This window comes from Stenella coeruleoalba (assembly GCF_951394435.1).
Source record: "Stenella coeruleoalba genome assembly, chromosome: 9".
NCBI lineage: Eukaryota > Metazoa > Chordata > Mammalia > Artiodactyla > Delphinidae > Stenella > Stenella coeruleoalba.
This window is the reverse complement of record NC_137155.1, coordinates 94,610,942-94,626,725: the sequence shown is the minus strand read 5'-3', so window position 1 is coordinate 94,626,725 and position 15,784 is coordinate 94,610,942. Positions and strand designations below refer to the sequence as shown.

Genomic DNA, 15,784 nt, shown 5'->3' with positions numbered 1-15,784 from the left:
TGAGTTTAGAGGAGCAGTAAGTTGGATAATAATGCTTTACCCCTTCATCAGATTGTTCTTTGAACCACAAAAATACTGAGTTCACATATCAAAGAATCAGTGACAGAGAGTAGTTTGCTCGTTCACTTACATACACATACAATACTGTCAAATGCCTCCTCTAGCACTGGAGATCTTGCCAAAGATTAAAGGACCATTGGTTTATCCAAATTATTAGCTCCTTGCCATTAACATTATATTGAGCACTTATCGTGTGCCAGGCTGTGAATCTCTTATCCCTGTTGAATGAATGAATGAGTTAAAGTCTTCCTGTGTTTTGATGCTTGCTTGCTCTTTGTCTTCTCCAGTTCCTCTCTAGATCATCTTTACCATAACCCAGCCTGGACCATGGTCATTGCGTTAATTAAAACTCAGTTTCTCTCTACAGAATAGTGAAACCCCAAATACTATTGGCTTAAATAAAATAAGAGTTTAGTTTTTTCTCATATAAAAGAAATCTGGAGCCAGGAATTGAAGTGCTGGGATGGAGGCTTCATGGAATCATCAGGGACCCAGGCTCTTTCAGGCTGTTGCCCTTGTTCTTGGGATCCCAAGTGACTGCTAGACTTTCATTCATTCATCAGTCTTGCTCCAGATGGCAGGATGGAGGAAGAAAAGCAGAAGGAAAGGCCCCCTCCACTTTATGGAGCCCCCATAGAAGTAACATATAAGGCTCTTCTGTGTATCTTCTTGGCCAGAACTTCGTCTTATGACTACATTTTGCTGCAAAGGAGTCCGAGAGATGGTTTTTCACCATTTTGGTAAAAACCAAAACCAAAAAACCCCTCAGGTTTCTGTTGGTAAAGAATGAATATTGTGAGACGATCACTGGTCTCTGCCAGTCATTCACTCTAACGCTGCCCGAAGATGCCTCCTTGCTTCCCTTTACCTCTTGACAAGCGATTTTGCCACTTCTCAAACCAGCTGTCATCACCGTCTTACTTGTTTACACCGATTCCTATTTCTACTCCCAGAGGAGTCTAGATGAGAAAAGGAAAGAACATCAGATCCTAGTACCTAAATATCTTTATGTATATAATTTGTCATGCTGTAGTTGCCAACCCAGAGTATTAGAAGTTATATGACTGGTTTAAACCATCTCTGATTTAACACAATATTTATTGTGTCTTTAAAGGTTTCCTGTGTTATTGTTAAGCCAGAGATCTAAGGTTTAGATTCAATATGAATAAACTAGCAGGCCTGCCCTAAAAAAAAAAAAAAAAATTGGTGGGAAAAGTCCTGAATTATAGGCAGATCTGATGTCCTATGCCTGTTAGTTAACCCCAAATGAATTCCTGTTTTTAAACCTGTGGACTGTCAGTTCCTGTAGTCCGTTTCTTACAGCAGTCATTTTAAATGTTCCATTTGACTTCCATATCTTCATTTTGTTTCTTGTTTACTTTCTTATAAATAAATTGACCGTACTCTGCCTCTACCTCAGTTTGGTGTGTCTCTGTGATAGGTCATCCTGTACCTGAATCTCAACAGCTGTTTTTATCAATAGCATGTAAGCCGTAGGGCAGGGGGGTGGGGGGAGGGAGCGTTAATTCCTGAACAAGACTACTCTGTGCTCTATAAATACCTGTTAGGGCTTCCCTGGTGGCGCACTGGTTGAGAGTCCGGGAGCGGCTGGGCCCGTGAGCCATGGCCGCTGAGCCTGCGCGTCCGGAGCCTGTGCTCCGCAGCGGGAGAGGCCACAGCAGTGAGAGGCCCGCGTACCACAAAAAAACAAAAACAAAACAAAAAAACCTGTTAAATGAATAAATAGATCATTTCCCTTCTCTCTCTTACTTCCCTCCTCCTAATTCGAATATAATATTTTCTGTATTTAAAATACCTGCTCTGGGCTTTGCTGCCTTTTTCCCCCATTTCTCACAGTTCAGTTTTTATTTTTTAAGAAGAGGCATCTCTCAGTTTTCTAACTCCTTGTTCTCTTTACTATCTTGAGGCTGCCTCCGTGAATTTTTAGACTTTTCTTTGAGATTTTCCCACCCTCGTTGGCCTTTTCTCATTGTCTAGTCTCTGTGGCGTCTCCTCGGCATGCTCTGTTATCGACGGCACATTCTTGGAATTACCTGCTTAGTTCTTTTACCTTTCTGGCTTTTTCTTCTGTATTTCCTTTGTTGACGTCCTTCTGTTCTGTAACGGTGAGCAAAACATGACAATTTTGTGTTCGTAATTTGTTCTTTTCTCTCTCTGCTCTTTCTTTGTAGTATCTCAGCTGTGTCTGTGCTTTGACCTTGAGCTATCACCTCTGTGTGGATGATCCCCCGATATACATAAATTGCCTTTACTACTCATTTCTCTATCACTCTAAATACTTCGTGGTGCCTCAGTTGAAATTCCTCCGTCATCCTAAACAGCATGTCTAAAATCTGGGATGTTAGTATTCATGTCTTAGGTGCACGTCATTAGGGTGTTGCTTCCTGAACTTTCCATGGTAACAGTCCTGCTGGCAAAGGACAGCAGCTTCCTGTGTGTTGTTTTCCTTGTCTGGAATGCCCTTTGCTTTATTCTGTCCAGCTACTTCTTTTTAAGATCAAGTTCAAAAATCTGCATATCACAAAGATTTCTAGGATGACACCAGACCTTACGGACTTTCTAGGCTTTGAACTCCTGCCACATTCATTTATCTGTTACCCAGCATTCCTCATATCCTTCCTTGTGTTGTACTGTATTGTGGAATAAATCGTCTTTATTATAACTGTCTTCTCTCACAGATACCCTGTAATCTATTCCTCTTTGCACTCCTGGTGACTGGTATATAATCGGTACTTAATAACGTTTGTTGTGGGTGATGCCACCCCCTTTTCATTTCCTTATCTTGTTCCATTTCTAACACTGAGATTGCTTTAAAAAAAAAAGTTAATTTTTCTTATCACCAAACAAACATTTCTTTCCATAAATGAAATGGAGTGCTTGGACTGAGCTGAATGACAGATTTTCAACAGCCTGATTGCGTTCTGCTTTGCACTATTTACAGTACATTATAAAAGGCTTGAAATGATTGTTGGAGAAGTAACTTTTTTCCATCTTTCTTAGTCTTTTGAGTGTCATCTAACAACTTGGAATAAAAGAGTCATGAAAAGAACTAGTAGGATTTTGTGGAAACAAAGTTTTACATTGGAGAGTTCAAGATAACTCGGGGTGGAGGGAGAGAATGAAAGTGAAGGAGAGAATATGAATGAGGATGAAAATGCATGTGAAAGTACACACCCATTAGACCTACGCTACTTGGCAAACAACGTCAAGATGATAGCAGACCAGCCAGGTAGAAGGGTACTTGAATCAAAGTGTTACATATATCAAAAGGATAAGGATTCGTATCAAGGGCATTTTTGCTGCACACCCTGTACAAAAAGAAGCGTACCCAATTGTCTTCATGATAAACTATTTTTATGATAAATTCCTCAGCAATATAGTAATGTGATGGACATATTGAATAAAGTAGATCCAATTAACCTATGGTATCTTTTAAAATTCAGGTGTAAGAAATTAGCTGTGATTAAAATTTAGCTCTGTGTAGACTGCAAATCTGGTCTCAGAGAGTATGATTCCAGACTCATATGAGGGGAATGAAAGACTTGGTTCACTTGTTTACGTTATTTTGCTTTTTTTCCCCATAGGGAGTTTGAAATACTGCCTTGTGATTCTGAATCAGCCTTTGGACAAATGTTTTCGTCATCTTTGGTGCAAAGGTAACCTTACTTAGCATTTATGTTTCTTTGCTTTCTTACTCTCCTTGGGACTAATGTGACTGTTAAATATCCCAGAACCCAACTGGAATACCAAAAAGTGGAATTTAAAATAAGGTGATTTAATTATTGAATTATCAGAAGAATCCATTTTTGCTTCTCTGTTAACCTGTATATACATGTGGTTTCCACAGCGTGGACCTCCAAGGACAGAATTACAATATAACATCACTCTATTGCATTTCGTAACTACTGTATGTTTATCCTGAGTACTCAACAAGTATTTGTTCCAGTGTAAATATTTTTGGCACCAGTGACAGCAAAAAGCATCCACAAGCCTCCCTCATTCTGGCATTCAATAATTAGGTATCTGCAGGGTGACTGGATCTGCAACATTAAAACAGAAGACATGTTGCCAATATATTAGAATCTCTAGGGATTCTGAAAAATATAGTTAAAAATGGAATAGTTTCACAAAATTAAACTCCTGTGAGGTTTCATGTCAAAAATAGGTTCTATTGGGCTTCCCTGGTGGCGCAGTGGTTGAGAGTCCGCCTGCCGATGCAGGGGACGTGGGTTCGTGCCCCGGTCCGGGAAGATCCCACATGCCGCGGAGCGGCTGGACCCGTGAGCCATGGCCGCTGAGCCCTGCGCATCCAGAGCCTGTGCTCCACAACGGGAAAGGCCACAACAGTGAGAGGCCCGCGTACCGCAAAAAAAAACCAAAAAAAAAATAGGTTCTATTAACTCTTTTATATTATTCTTTGATTTTTATGGAATGAACTCAAAGTGATGTTAAATAGCATTTGCTGTTTTGAACCTCTGCTCTTCTTTAATGAAATCTTGAGATTTTTTTTCAAAGGGATCCTTCTGCTATGTTATCAATGTAAGTTTTGGGTCAAATGATAGGCAGAAGAACTTGATTTGCGATATACTGAAGCATATTCCTGATACTGTCTCATCAGCCCAGAATTCTTTAGTTATTCTCATCATTAAGGTTGTGTGTCTTAGAGTGCAAATGTATTATGTTAATAAGCTCACATCTGGACAAAGGTAGTTGTGATACTAGAGGGAATAAATCATTATACATGATTTTGTGAAAAGAATTTTTCTTATCCAGTAGGATCATGATGAAAACTCTTGGTATTCTAAACTTAGCCATCTTTAAGTTAGGTAATGTAAACTTTGACATTATAGTTGTACTAACATTGCCCTCACAGACAATTAAGTATTATCTTTCATAGCACTTACTACTCATTTACTTGTAATTAGGTAGTTATTTGGGTACCATAGTCCAAAAGGTCTTTTTTGTCACTTTATCTCTGTTACCTAGTGCTGTGTCTGGTGCATAATTGCTTAGTAATTACAAGGAATAAAAGAATTTAATATGGTTGATATTGCGATTAAATACCAGAGCAAACTGCTTAGGCACATCTTTTCTACCTGAACTTATTACATCAGGTTTTATAATCATTTTAGGAGAGTGTGTGAGCAACTGTGTTTTACTGCAAACATTAGAAATAGACAAAATATTCATTGATAGGAACTGTTGGAAACCTTGGATAATGAAAACCACATCTTAAGGCTTATATTTTGGGGAGTTAATGGTCCTATTTTGCACGTAGTGTGAAATGATGTAGATTTTTGAGCTGATTGAAGTTCTTCATCTCATTAGTTTTTCTGCAGTGAATTTGATCTGAAAAAGTCTCAGGCCTGACATTCACCCGCTAATCATTTGATTTGCATAAAAAAATGAACACTTGGTTAGTATGTATCAATATACATGAAGAGAAGTAAAGGGATCTAAAGTGTCCTGTGTACTGAAATGGTTAGATAATTCTCATTTCCAAAATAACTTTCCTTTAGGTTATTGAAATGTTAAATTCTTTCATATATGCCTCTAGGATAATTCTTGGCATTTTGGAGCCATGAACCATTTTAAAAATCAGATCTGTTAACAAAGACTAAGGAATAGGTTTTTTGTGAGTCTCATAACAGCGGCTGTGGGTTTATGTTTGTGTTGCTGCTCTTCCAAGTAAAGGCAATGAAACAGGGAAACTCTGAGCTTGAGTTGTTGCTTTTCACAACAGAGAGAGCCCCAGGAAAAAGCAGCATCATGGGTTTGGGAGGGAAGTCAGCATTGTGGTTTGGGATTTCATTTCAGCAAGTAAGTCATGGCTGGGGGCTGCCGTGCTGTTGCTGTTGAGCTCATATGTACAACATTTTCTGTAATTTCTGTGGATGTGAAGATTTGGCAGGAGCAGAAATTAAGGGGTGGAAGCTGGACTAAAACACAGAAAAATTTGAAGGCTGATACACAATATAAGTCTCTTATATAAAATCTATATTTTACCTTTAACCTATAGGCCAAGGGCTTCTGTTGAGTGGGTATTTCCTGAGATTCGTTTCAGGGGAAAGACTACTCTGAAGGTTTTAATTTCTTCCTGCAATGTTTAAGTGGCATGTTATAAAGTCTACTTAAAATGACTAAAGGAGGGATTCAAGGGAGATTAAGATTATAAAAGTTTTTGAGTGTGTTTTCCCTTTAGTGCATCGTGAAGTTTTAATGATTTTCTTGGTCACAAGCCTTGGAATAATAGCCCTACGTGTCTAGCGTTTTGTACTCTGGGTTTAATCTGGGGACATAAAGTAAGTATTTGGTAGGTAGGTAGATAAAACAACAGAAGTATAGTTAGTGAGTATAGATAAAATGACAGAAATATAGATAGTATCTCACTAACTTTCTGTAGCGATCAGAGATTATTGGCCTTTGTGACTATTGGCCTCAGATTTCTTAACCTCTTTTTTTTGTGGGGGGGGAGGAAAGGGCACAGTCATGAACTGTCTATAAAAGACTGAAATGTACACCCTTTTTAGCAATATGCAGTGAGTCATAAAAGAAAGCGTATTTCTTTAAATTGTGTAATTCCGCTTCTAGGAATTCATCCTGAGTGGAGGGTGGGGGGAAACAACCAAAGACGTAACCAAAGGTTTACAAGCAAGAAACTCAACATTATTAATGATGGGAGAAAACTGGGAATAACCTAAATATCCAGCAGAAAGGGTGTGACAAAATACAGCATGGAATATCCATCATAAGGAATCTTAACACAAACCTCCAAAACTGCATTTCTGAAATTGGTTGTGTTTTTTAATCAATTAATTAATTAATTAATTTTTAAAATTTAATTTTATTTTTTTATACAGCAGTTTCTCATTAGTCATCCATTTTATACACATCAGTGTATACGTGTCAATCCCAATCTCCCAGTTCATCACACCACCACCCCCACACCCTCTGCTTTCCCCTCTTGGTGTCCATACTTTTGTTCTCTACATCTGTGTCTCAACTTCTGCCCCACAAACTGGTTCATCTGTACCATTTTTCTAGGTTCCACATATATGTGTTAATATACGATATTTGTTTTTCTCTTTCTGACTTCACTCTGTATGACAGTCTCTAGATGCATCCATGTCTCTACAAATGACCCAATTTCATTCCTTTTTATGGCTGAGTAATATTCCATTGTATGTATTTACCACATCTTCTTTATCCATTCACCTGTCGATGGGCATTTAGGTTGCTTCCATGTCCTGGCTATTGTAAATAGTGCTGCAGTGAACATTGGGGTGCATGCGTGTTTTTGAATTATGGTTTTCTCTGGGTATATGCCCAGTAGTGGGAGGGCTGTGTCATATGGTAATTCTATTTTTAGTTTTCTAAGGAACCTCCATACTGTTCTCCATAGTGGCTGTATCAATTTAATTCCCACCAACAGTGTAAGAGGTTCCCCTTTTCTCCATACCCTCTCCAGCATTTGTTGTTTATAGATTTTCTGATGATACCCATTCTAACTGGTGTGAGGTGATACCTCATTGTAGTTTTGATTTGCATTTCTCTAATAATTTGTGATGTTGAGCAGCTTTTCATGTGCTTCTTGGCCATCTGTATGTCTTCTTTGGAGAAATGTCTATTTAGGCCTTCTGCCAGTTTTTGGATTAGGTTGTTTGTGTTTTTAATACTGAGCTGCAAGAGCTGTTTATGTATTTTGGAGATTAATCCTTTGTCAGATGATTCATGTGCAAATATTTTCTCCCATTCTGAGGGTTGTCTTTTCGTCTTGTTTGTGGTTTCCTTTACTGTGCAAAAGCTTTTAAGTTTCATTAGGTCCCATTTGTTTATTTTTGTTTTTATTTCCATTACTCTAGGAGGTGGATCAAAAAAGATCTTGCTGTGATTTATGTCAAAGAGTGTTCTTCTTATGTTTTCCTCTAAGAGTTGTATAGTGTCCGGTCTTACATTTAGGTCTCAAATCCATTTTGAGTTTATTTTTGTGTATGGTGTTAGGGAGTGTTCTAATTTCATTCTTTTACATGTAGCTGTCCAGTTTTCCCATCACCACTTATTGAAGGAACTGTCTTTTCTCCATTGTATATCCTTGCCTCCTTTGTTGTTGATCATAGGTGCGAGGGTTTATCTCTGGGCTTTTTATTTTATTCCATTGCTCTATATTTCTGTTTTTGTGCCAGTACCATATTATCTTGATTACTGTAGCTTTGTAGTATAGTCTGAAGTCAGGGATCCTGATTCTTCCAGCTCGATTTCTTTTCCTCAAGACTGCTATGGCTGTTCGGGGTCTTTTGTGTTTCCATACAGATTGTGAAATTTTTTGTTCTAGTTCCGTAAAAGGTGCCATTGGTAATTTGATAAGGATTGCATTGAGTCTGTAGATTGCTTTGGGTAGTACAGTCATTTTCACAATATTGATTCTTCCAATCCAAGAACATGGTATATCTCTCCATCTGTTGGTATTATCTTTAATTTCTTTCATTAGTGTCTTATAGTTTTCTACATACAGGTCTTTTGTCTCCCTAGGTAGGTTTATTCCTAGGTATTTTATTCTTTTTGTTGCAGTGGTAAATGGGAGTGTTTCCTTAATTTCTCGTTCAGATTTTTCATCATTAGTGTATAGGAATGCAAGAGATTCTGTGCATTAATTTTGCATCCTGCAGCTTTACCAAATTCATTGATTAGCTCTAGTAGTTTTCTGGTGGCATCTTTAGGATTCTCTATGTATAGTATCATGTCATCTGCAAACAGTGACAGTTTTACTTCTTCTTTTCCAATTTGTATTCCTTTTATTTCTTTTTCTTCTCTGATTGCTGTGGCTAAAACTTCCAAAACTATGTTGAATAATAGTGGTGAGAGTGGACATCCTTGTCTTGTTCCTGATCTTAGAGGAAATGCTTTCTGTTTTTCACCATTGAGAATGATGTTTGCTGTGGGTTGTCATATATTGCCTTTATTATGTTGAGGTAGGTTCCCTCTATGCCCACTTTCTGGAGAGTTTTTATCATAAATCGGTGTTGAATTTGTCAAAAGCTTTTCTGCATCTATTGAGATGAACATATGGTTTTTATTCTTGAATTTGTTACTACGGGGTATCGCATTGATTGATTTGTGTCTATTGAAGAATCCTTGAATCACTGGGATAAATCCCACTTGACCATGGTGTATGATCCTGTTAATGTGTTGTTGGATTCTGTTTACTAGTATTTTGTTGAGGATTTTTGCATCTCTATTCATCAGTGATATTGGTCTGTAATTTTCTTTTTTTGTAGTATCTTTGTCTGGTTTTGGTATCAGGGTGATGGTGGCCTCATAGAATGAGTTTGGGAGTTTTCCTTCCTCGGCAGTTTTTTCGAGGAGTTTGAGAAGGATGGATGTTAACTGTTCTCTAAGTGTTTGATAGAATTTACTGGTGAAGCCACCTGGTCCTGGACTTTTGTTTGTTGGAAGATTTTTAACCACAATTTCAATTTCATTACTTGTGATGGTCTGTTCATATTTTCTATTTCTTCCTGGTTCAGTCTTGGAAGGTTATACCTTTCTAAGAATTTGTCCATTTCTTCCAGGTTGTCCATTTTAGTGGCATAGAGTTGCTAGTATTCTCTTAGGATGCTTTGTATTTCTGTGGTGTCTGTTGTAACTTCTCCTTTTTCATTTCTAATTTTATTGATTTGAGTCCTGTCCCTCTTTTTCTTGATGAGTCTGGCTAATGGTCTATCAATTTTGTTTATCTTCTCAAGGAACCAGCTTTTAGTTTTATTGATCTTTGCTGTTTTCTTCTTTGTTTCTATTTCATTTATTTCTGCTCTGATCTTTATGATTTCTTTCCTTCTGCTAACTTTGGGTTTTGTTTGTTTTTCTTTCTCTAGTTCCTTCTGGTGTAAGGTTAGATTGTTTATTTGAGATGTTTCTTGTTTCTTGAGGTAGGCTTGTATAGCTATAACCTTCCCTCTTAGAACTGCTTTTGCTGTATCTCATAGGTTTTGGATTGTCGTGTTTTCATTGTCATTTGTTTCTAGGTATTTTTTGATTTCCTGTTTGATTTCTTCAGTGATCTCTTGGTTATTAAGTAGTGTATTGTTTAGCCTTCTTGTGTTTGTATTTTTTACAGATTTTTTCCTGTAATTGATGTCTAGTCTCAGCATTGTGGTCAGAAAAGATACTTGATGTAATGCAGTATTATTAACTCTAGTCACCATGCTGTACACTGCATATCATGACTTATTTTATTAGTTGAAATTTGTACCTTTTGACTCCTCTCACCCATTTCCTGCCCAACCAATCCTTTCTCTATATTCATGAGCTTAGCTTTTTGTTTGTGTTTTAGATTCCACATAATAAGTGAGATCATAGTGTATTTGTCTTTCTCTAACTTGTTTCACTTAGTATTATGCCCTTGAGGTCCATCCTTTTTGTCACAAATGGCAAGATTTCGTTTTGTTTTTTATGGCTGAGCCATATCCCATTGTGTATATACACCACATTGTCCTTTTCCAGTCACCCGTCAGTGGATATGTCGGTTGTTAAATGGGATTTTTGGAAATTTTCAGAGCAACTTTATGTGTACACAGTTACCTACTTTCATGATCAGAAACACTAAATCTGAGATGTGCTGACTTAAAAAAAAAATTGCACCACTTGAGAGTTGCAAGTTGTTTTATTTGGAGCAATGTGGAGACACAGATGCAACTGTTCTTGAAGGTGGCATCTTCATCAAGAGCCACAAGGCCTCAGATGGAACTTGATCTATCCCTGCTTCTCAACAGCTGTGAAATTATTGTAGCATTTGATTTAATTGCATCTACTTTGCTCAGTCTGTATGCTTTTCTGTCTTTAAACAAAAACACCTTAGCTGAGTAAAGCATTTGTTAACAAAATCATGACTTACTCTGCTAATTATACTGATACTGTGCTAGTGATTAGTATTGCCATCAGATTTGTTTTAAGGTGAAGTGGAAATCTGCTATAAAGCACTTTGTTGTACTGACCCTTTCCTTCATAAATTATGCAGCCCAGGACTCTGTACGCCTCTTTTCCCCTGATTATTTGAAGTTTAAGGTCAAACCAAAGTTAAGAAATTTATATTAAGTTTTCCTTTTCCTTTGCTCTTCTACTATACCATTTCTCTATTCTGTGGGACTTTACCTCACTTCTGGTGTCCGTTTTGTTTATTCTCATTGAAATAAGAGAAATTGGATACTTGTCCTTTTTATGTGTAGATTGGTTGAATTGGTTGGTAGCTTTAATAAACTTGGTATCAGTAGCTATTTTATTCCTATTGTATGTATTTGTATCCATTATCCCAGTTAGAGGACTTTCAAGGGAAACATACTTTTTGATAATCACCTTGAAATTTTCAAAATCATCATAAGGTTATTCCTAAAGCTGACTCTGAAAGGGCTAGTCCTAGTCTATCTTTTTTTTTTTTAAGAGTGTGTTTCTAATATAGTTTTTATCTATGGCCTCATCTTCCATAACTACCCCATCCTATGTATTTAGTGATGGATGTAATAGAACTGCCGCCTTATTTTGTGCCTGAAATAGATTTTTACTTATTCATCTTACAAACTTCAACTCATCCTTAAATGTCCAACTCAAATGCCACCTCTTATGTACAAAGCCTTCCTTAGCGTGCCCAGGTAGAGATTTTCTCCCTAGTATTTGTACTTTGTTTCTTTTACTTATATCACCTGATCGCTCCTCGAGAATAAGCTTCTTGGGCTTCCCTGGTGGCGCGGTGGTTGAGGGTCCGCCTGCCAATGCAGGGGATACAGGTTCGTGCCCCGGTCCGGGAAGATCCCACATGCCGCGGAGCGGCTGGGCCCGTGAGCCATGGCCGCCGAGCCTGCGCGTCCGGAGCCTGTGCTCCGCAACGGGAGAGGCCACAGCGGTGAGAGGCCCGCGTACCACAAAAAAAAGAAAAAAAGAGAATAAGCTTCTTGAAGAAGGATAGAGAGTGTTTAGCTGATGGTGTTTTCCTCCTGGTTCCTGTGACACTAGCCTGGGGGCAGCTATTGTAGGTCATCCTAGCGATTGCTTGAAGGTCAGTGTCTGTCTTTGGTGTTTTCTAGATACTGGAAGTCCTCTTGCCCAGGTTTGAACCAGTTAGCAGGCAACAGATGGGTGCAGGTGCATGCTCTCCCTCCCCCTCCCCAGATTCCTCTTTGGTTTTCAGCCTAGGTTGGGTCCCTTTTCAACTTCATCTAAATTGGAGCTCTCTCAATCACTTTTTTTCCCTCTGCTTTAAGACTCCCAGATGCTTACTTTGTATTTTCTAGTATAACCAATCAGAACTGCTATTTTCATTAATCTCATCTTCTTTCCTCATAGCTCATGTGCAAGAATGTATTCCTTTTTTGCCTTTTTGGTTTTATGTCTTTGACAGTTGAAGTGCTAACAAATGTGTCATTGGAATATATCCCCTTTGTCCATTAAGGTATTATGGTAAGGTATATCTTTTATTATAGAGAAGGATATAAAATTATGCAATTAAGCAATACCCTTATCTTCTGACATTAGTTTCTAAAGAGATTTATCATATATTTTTACTGTAATGCTTATAATGCTCCTTTCTTTAAAATAATTTCTTTGTAAGAACAGTAGGTTAACCTTATTTTTGAGAATATAAATGCTTCAGTTTTTCGATGGATTTTAATCTTTAATTATAGAATATGTGTGCATTGTAAAAATTTAAAACATCACTTTTTATAATGAAAAAGTGTCAGTCCCCATTAACTATTTAATATTCCCTTCACTATTTATTTTATGCTTGCAATTTTTTCTTTTTCATTATTGCCCATGAAATGATTTTTATATGTATTTTTAACCATCTATTAGGGTAACAGATGAAATGCTATGACTGCATAGGAAAATGACCCAAAACTAGTGATTGCCGGGCCATGTGACCCTGTGTCCTTTATGGCAGTTAGTGTAGACATTTGGACTGCTTGTTTTACTCTGTTTTTTTCCTGCTGTTTAGATCTGTGTCCTAACTGGTATGTCGGTTTTTAATGTAACTAGAAAATGGCTTCAAGTCAGTATGGCTACTTACATTTATGCGTATATATATTTTTAACTCATTCATTTATTTACGTACATTTGCTCCACGTTTAATTTATACACACACACTTGCTGACGTTAAGCCCAATGACGTGAGCCTGACGTGTGGTTAGTTAGAAGAGTATAAGCACATTATTAATAGTTATCCTTGCTAGGGAGACTGAGTAGTACCTTTGTAGTGAGGTATCCTTACTGAAAGTAAAAGTGAAAAAAAACAAAGAAAAGAAATAAGAACAAAACACAAACCCGAAGAATTCTATCTCTGCACGAAGCTGATAGTGGAATACTACACAAACCTAGATAAAAGTAAAGCATCACCTTTGGGTTAACTGTCCAGAAGGGAATTCAGCACTTTGCCTTTCGTAAAGTTGATGGTGTTCAGCTCTTTAGAAGGTGTCCTGTCATTCTCCCAATCAAAGTATTCGGGTCTTAGGTGGCCTTCCCTGAAATGCAGATGTTGTCATGTTCAACAGTGATTCCCAGAAATTTGTTGTGGAGACATAAAGGCGCTCCATGATGGCTTTTCTCCATTTTTGTTATATAGAGCTTATTCAGCTGGTTTGAAGGACTTCTGAGAGTAGGCTTTGAGAAGCAATCAGAGAAACATGGTGTGACTTACCTCCATTTCCCCCACGCTGTGTAGTGTATTTTACCCTTAAGAATCTGCAAACATTTATTTTTACCCCACCCTGCTTTAAAGTTTGATGTCTAAAGACCGTTATGTGTTAGATAAATACTAGTGTTCCTATGTGTGTTAATTTTTTGTCCCACCTTGCTTAGTGACTTCTCCTTTGTAATAGGTTGTTTGAAGGCAAGCTGCATCTGAAAGTTTATTTATTTTTAAGATCATGCTATTTAATTGAATATAGATGAGTTAAAGAACATTTCCACTGGTTAATATTTGTGTACGATTAAAAATAACTCGAAATTTTTTGTAGTGGTAGTCTTTGGGGGAAGCTGAGCCTCTCTGAGCCTCTAGTTTCACAGTAATAGCTGCTTGGAGTCTTTCGAAAGAAGTTGCCATTGGGAAGCAGAAAAGAGTAAGGGTGTGATATCCTCTTCACTACTTCACTGGGAGACAGACGTTTGGCTGAGAGAAACTCTGATCTACATTCTTTCTGTGTCTAGAGTTTACTGGCAATGTTTGGAACAAACTGAAAGGAATACCATAGGGGGAAACCATAGGGCAAAACACTTGTTTAAGCTAGTAGGAAAGGAACTGTAGGGGGAGGAAATATTCTAATTTTGAACGTATTCAATAGAACTGAACAGTGTGAACTGTTAGATACATATAATGGCAGAATCTCTATGAAAGTGAAATAGTGATACCTTCTCATAAGGCTTCCTTGTTATCTAAATAGTTATCATGAATTTAGCTTTTAAGGATTTGCTGCTTATGACTACCTGGATAGGTAGAATATCATGTGCATTTTTGTCATTTAAATGCATCCAAGCAAAGATCCAGCTGATACTTTAGGTGGGAAAATGCTAGGCTTTAGGGTATCCAAATTTTAGTTAGGATGATCTGGGAGGCACCTGCTCTAGTGATGAGTAGATTAGTCATTAGACTTAAGAATCCTGTAACCTTGAGGCTTATCACAGTTTACTGAACTACCAAATTGACACTATTTATGTCATTTTCTGTTCTTAGTGTTTCACAGAACTTATGCTTTGAGCACATTTAAGTGAACATTAAGCCAAAGATCTGATGAGCAATTTGCATACTTGGTTCAGGTCCGTTAAGCACAACAGTTATGTACAAGTTGTAGTCCCTGTAAATAAGGCTGGCAGAAAAGATCTATCCCATTCATACGAAAACATTTGGGAACTACCAAAAGTTAGTTAAATAGATGATTAGTGGCACAGAACAAAGCACATTTTGTCTGATGCGAGGCTAGAGACATAATCTACTACTCTCATCCCCAAGATGATGGCCCATTTCTACTGAATTAAATCTTTCATCATTCTGGGTATTATAATACAAATGTTATATTAAGGACGTCAGTGTTACTTTATTTCTTAGGATTCACTCTTAGACCATTGTGTTGGTGGTGTTTTGTTTCAGTAACTACAATATCACAGGGCATTTAGGGAATTGATACCAAAACTTCAGGTACTTTATATTTGAAATGCATTTTATAAATATCCTGCTATACATCCTAATTTCATGGTGCTTTGTATGAACTGTTGTACTTGATATTTAAAAAAGAAAAGTCATTATAAAATATCAAGTTTCACAGCATAGCACTTTCTAATATGTTTACTGAGAGGCAAAAAGATTCCATGATTTTCTTTTTTAATCCATATTTTTTCACATTGTCAATGTCAAGCAATGTACAAGGCCCATAATATCAGTGAGAAAGACACAAGCCCTGTTATTATTGTGCTTACAATCTAGTGTTTGATGTATCCAGTCTCACTGTATACATCATAATATTCTTGGCAAACTAAAATGTATTATCATTATGGACTGAACTGTCTGCACCCCTCCATCATATGTTGCAGCTCCAACCCCTAATGTGACAGTATTTGGAGATAATATCTTTAAAGAGGTAATTAAAGTTAAATGAGGTCTTTGGGTAGGGTCAATAGAGGACTAGTGTCCTTATAAGAAAAGGAAGAGTTACCAGGGCTGGAGCTC

At 37.5% G+C, this 15,784-nt stretch overlaps 1 protein-coding gene across 2 annotated transcripts in view; it reads left to right on the top strand.

The window, feature by feature from the left end:
• Positions 1 to 15,784, top strand: part of TPK1 (thiamin pyrophosphokinase 1) — a 333,066-nt gene that overhangs the window by 52,654 nt on the left and 264,628 nt on the right. For both annotated transcript variants that reach the window (XM_079932024.1, XM_079932025.1), the window contains one exon: positions 3,666 to 3,737. In XM_079932024.1, the coding sequence (XP_079788150.1) occupies positions 3,666 to 3,737 (72 nt within the window). The remainder of the gene's footprint in view (positions 1 to 3,665; positions 3,738 to 15,784) is intronic.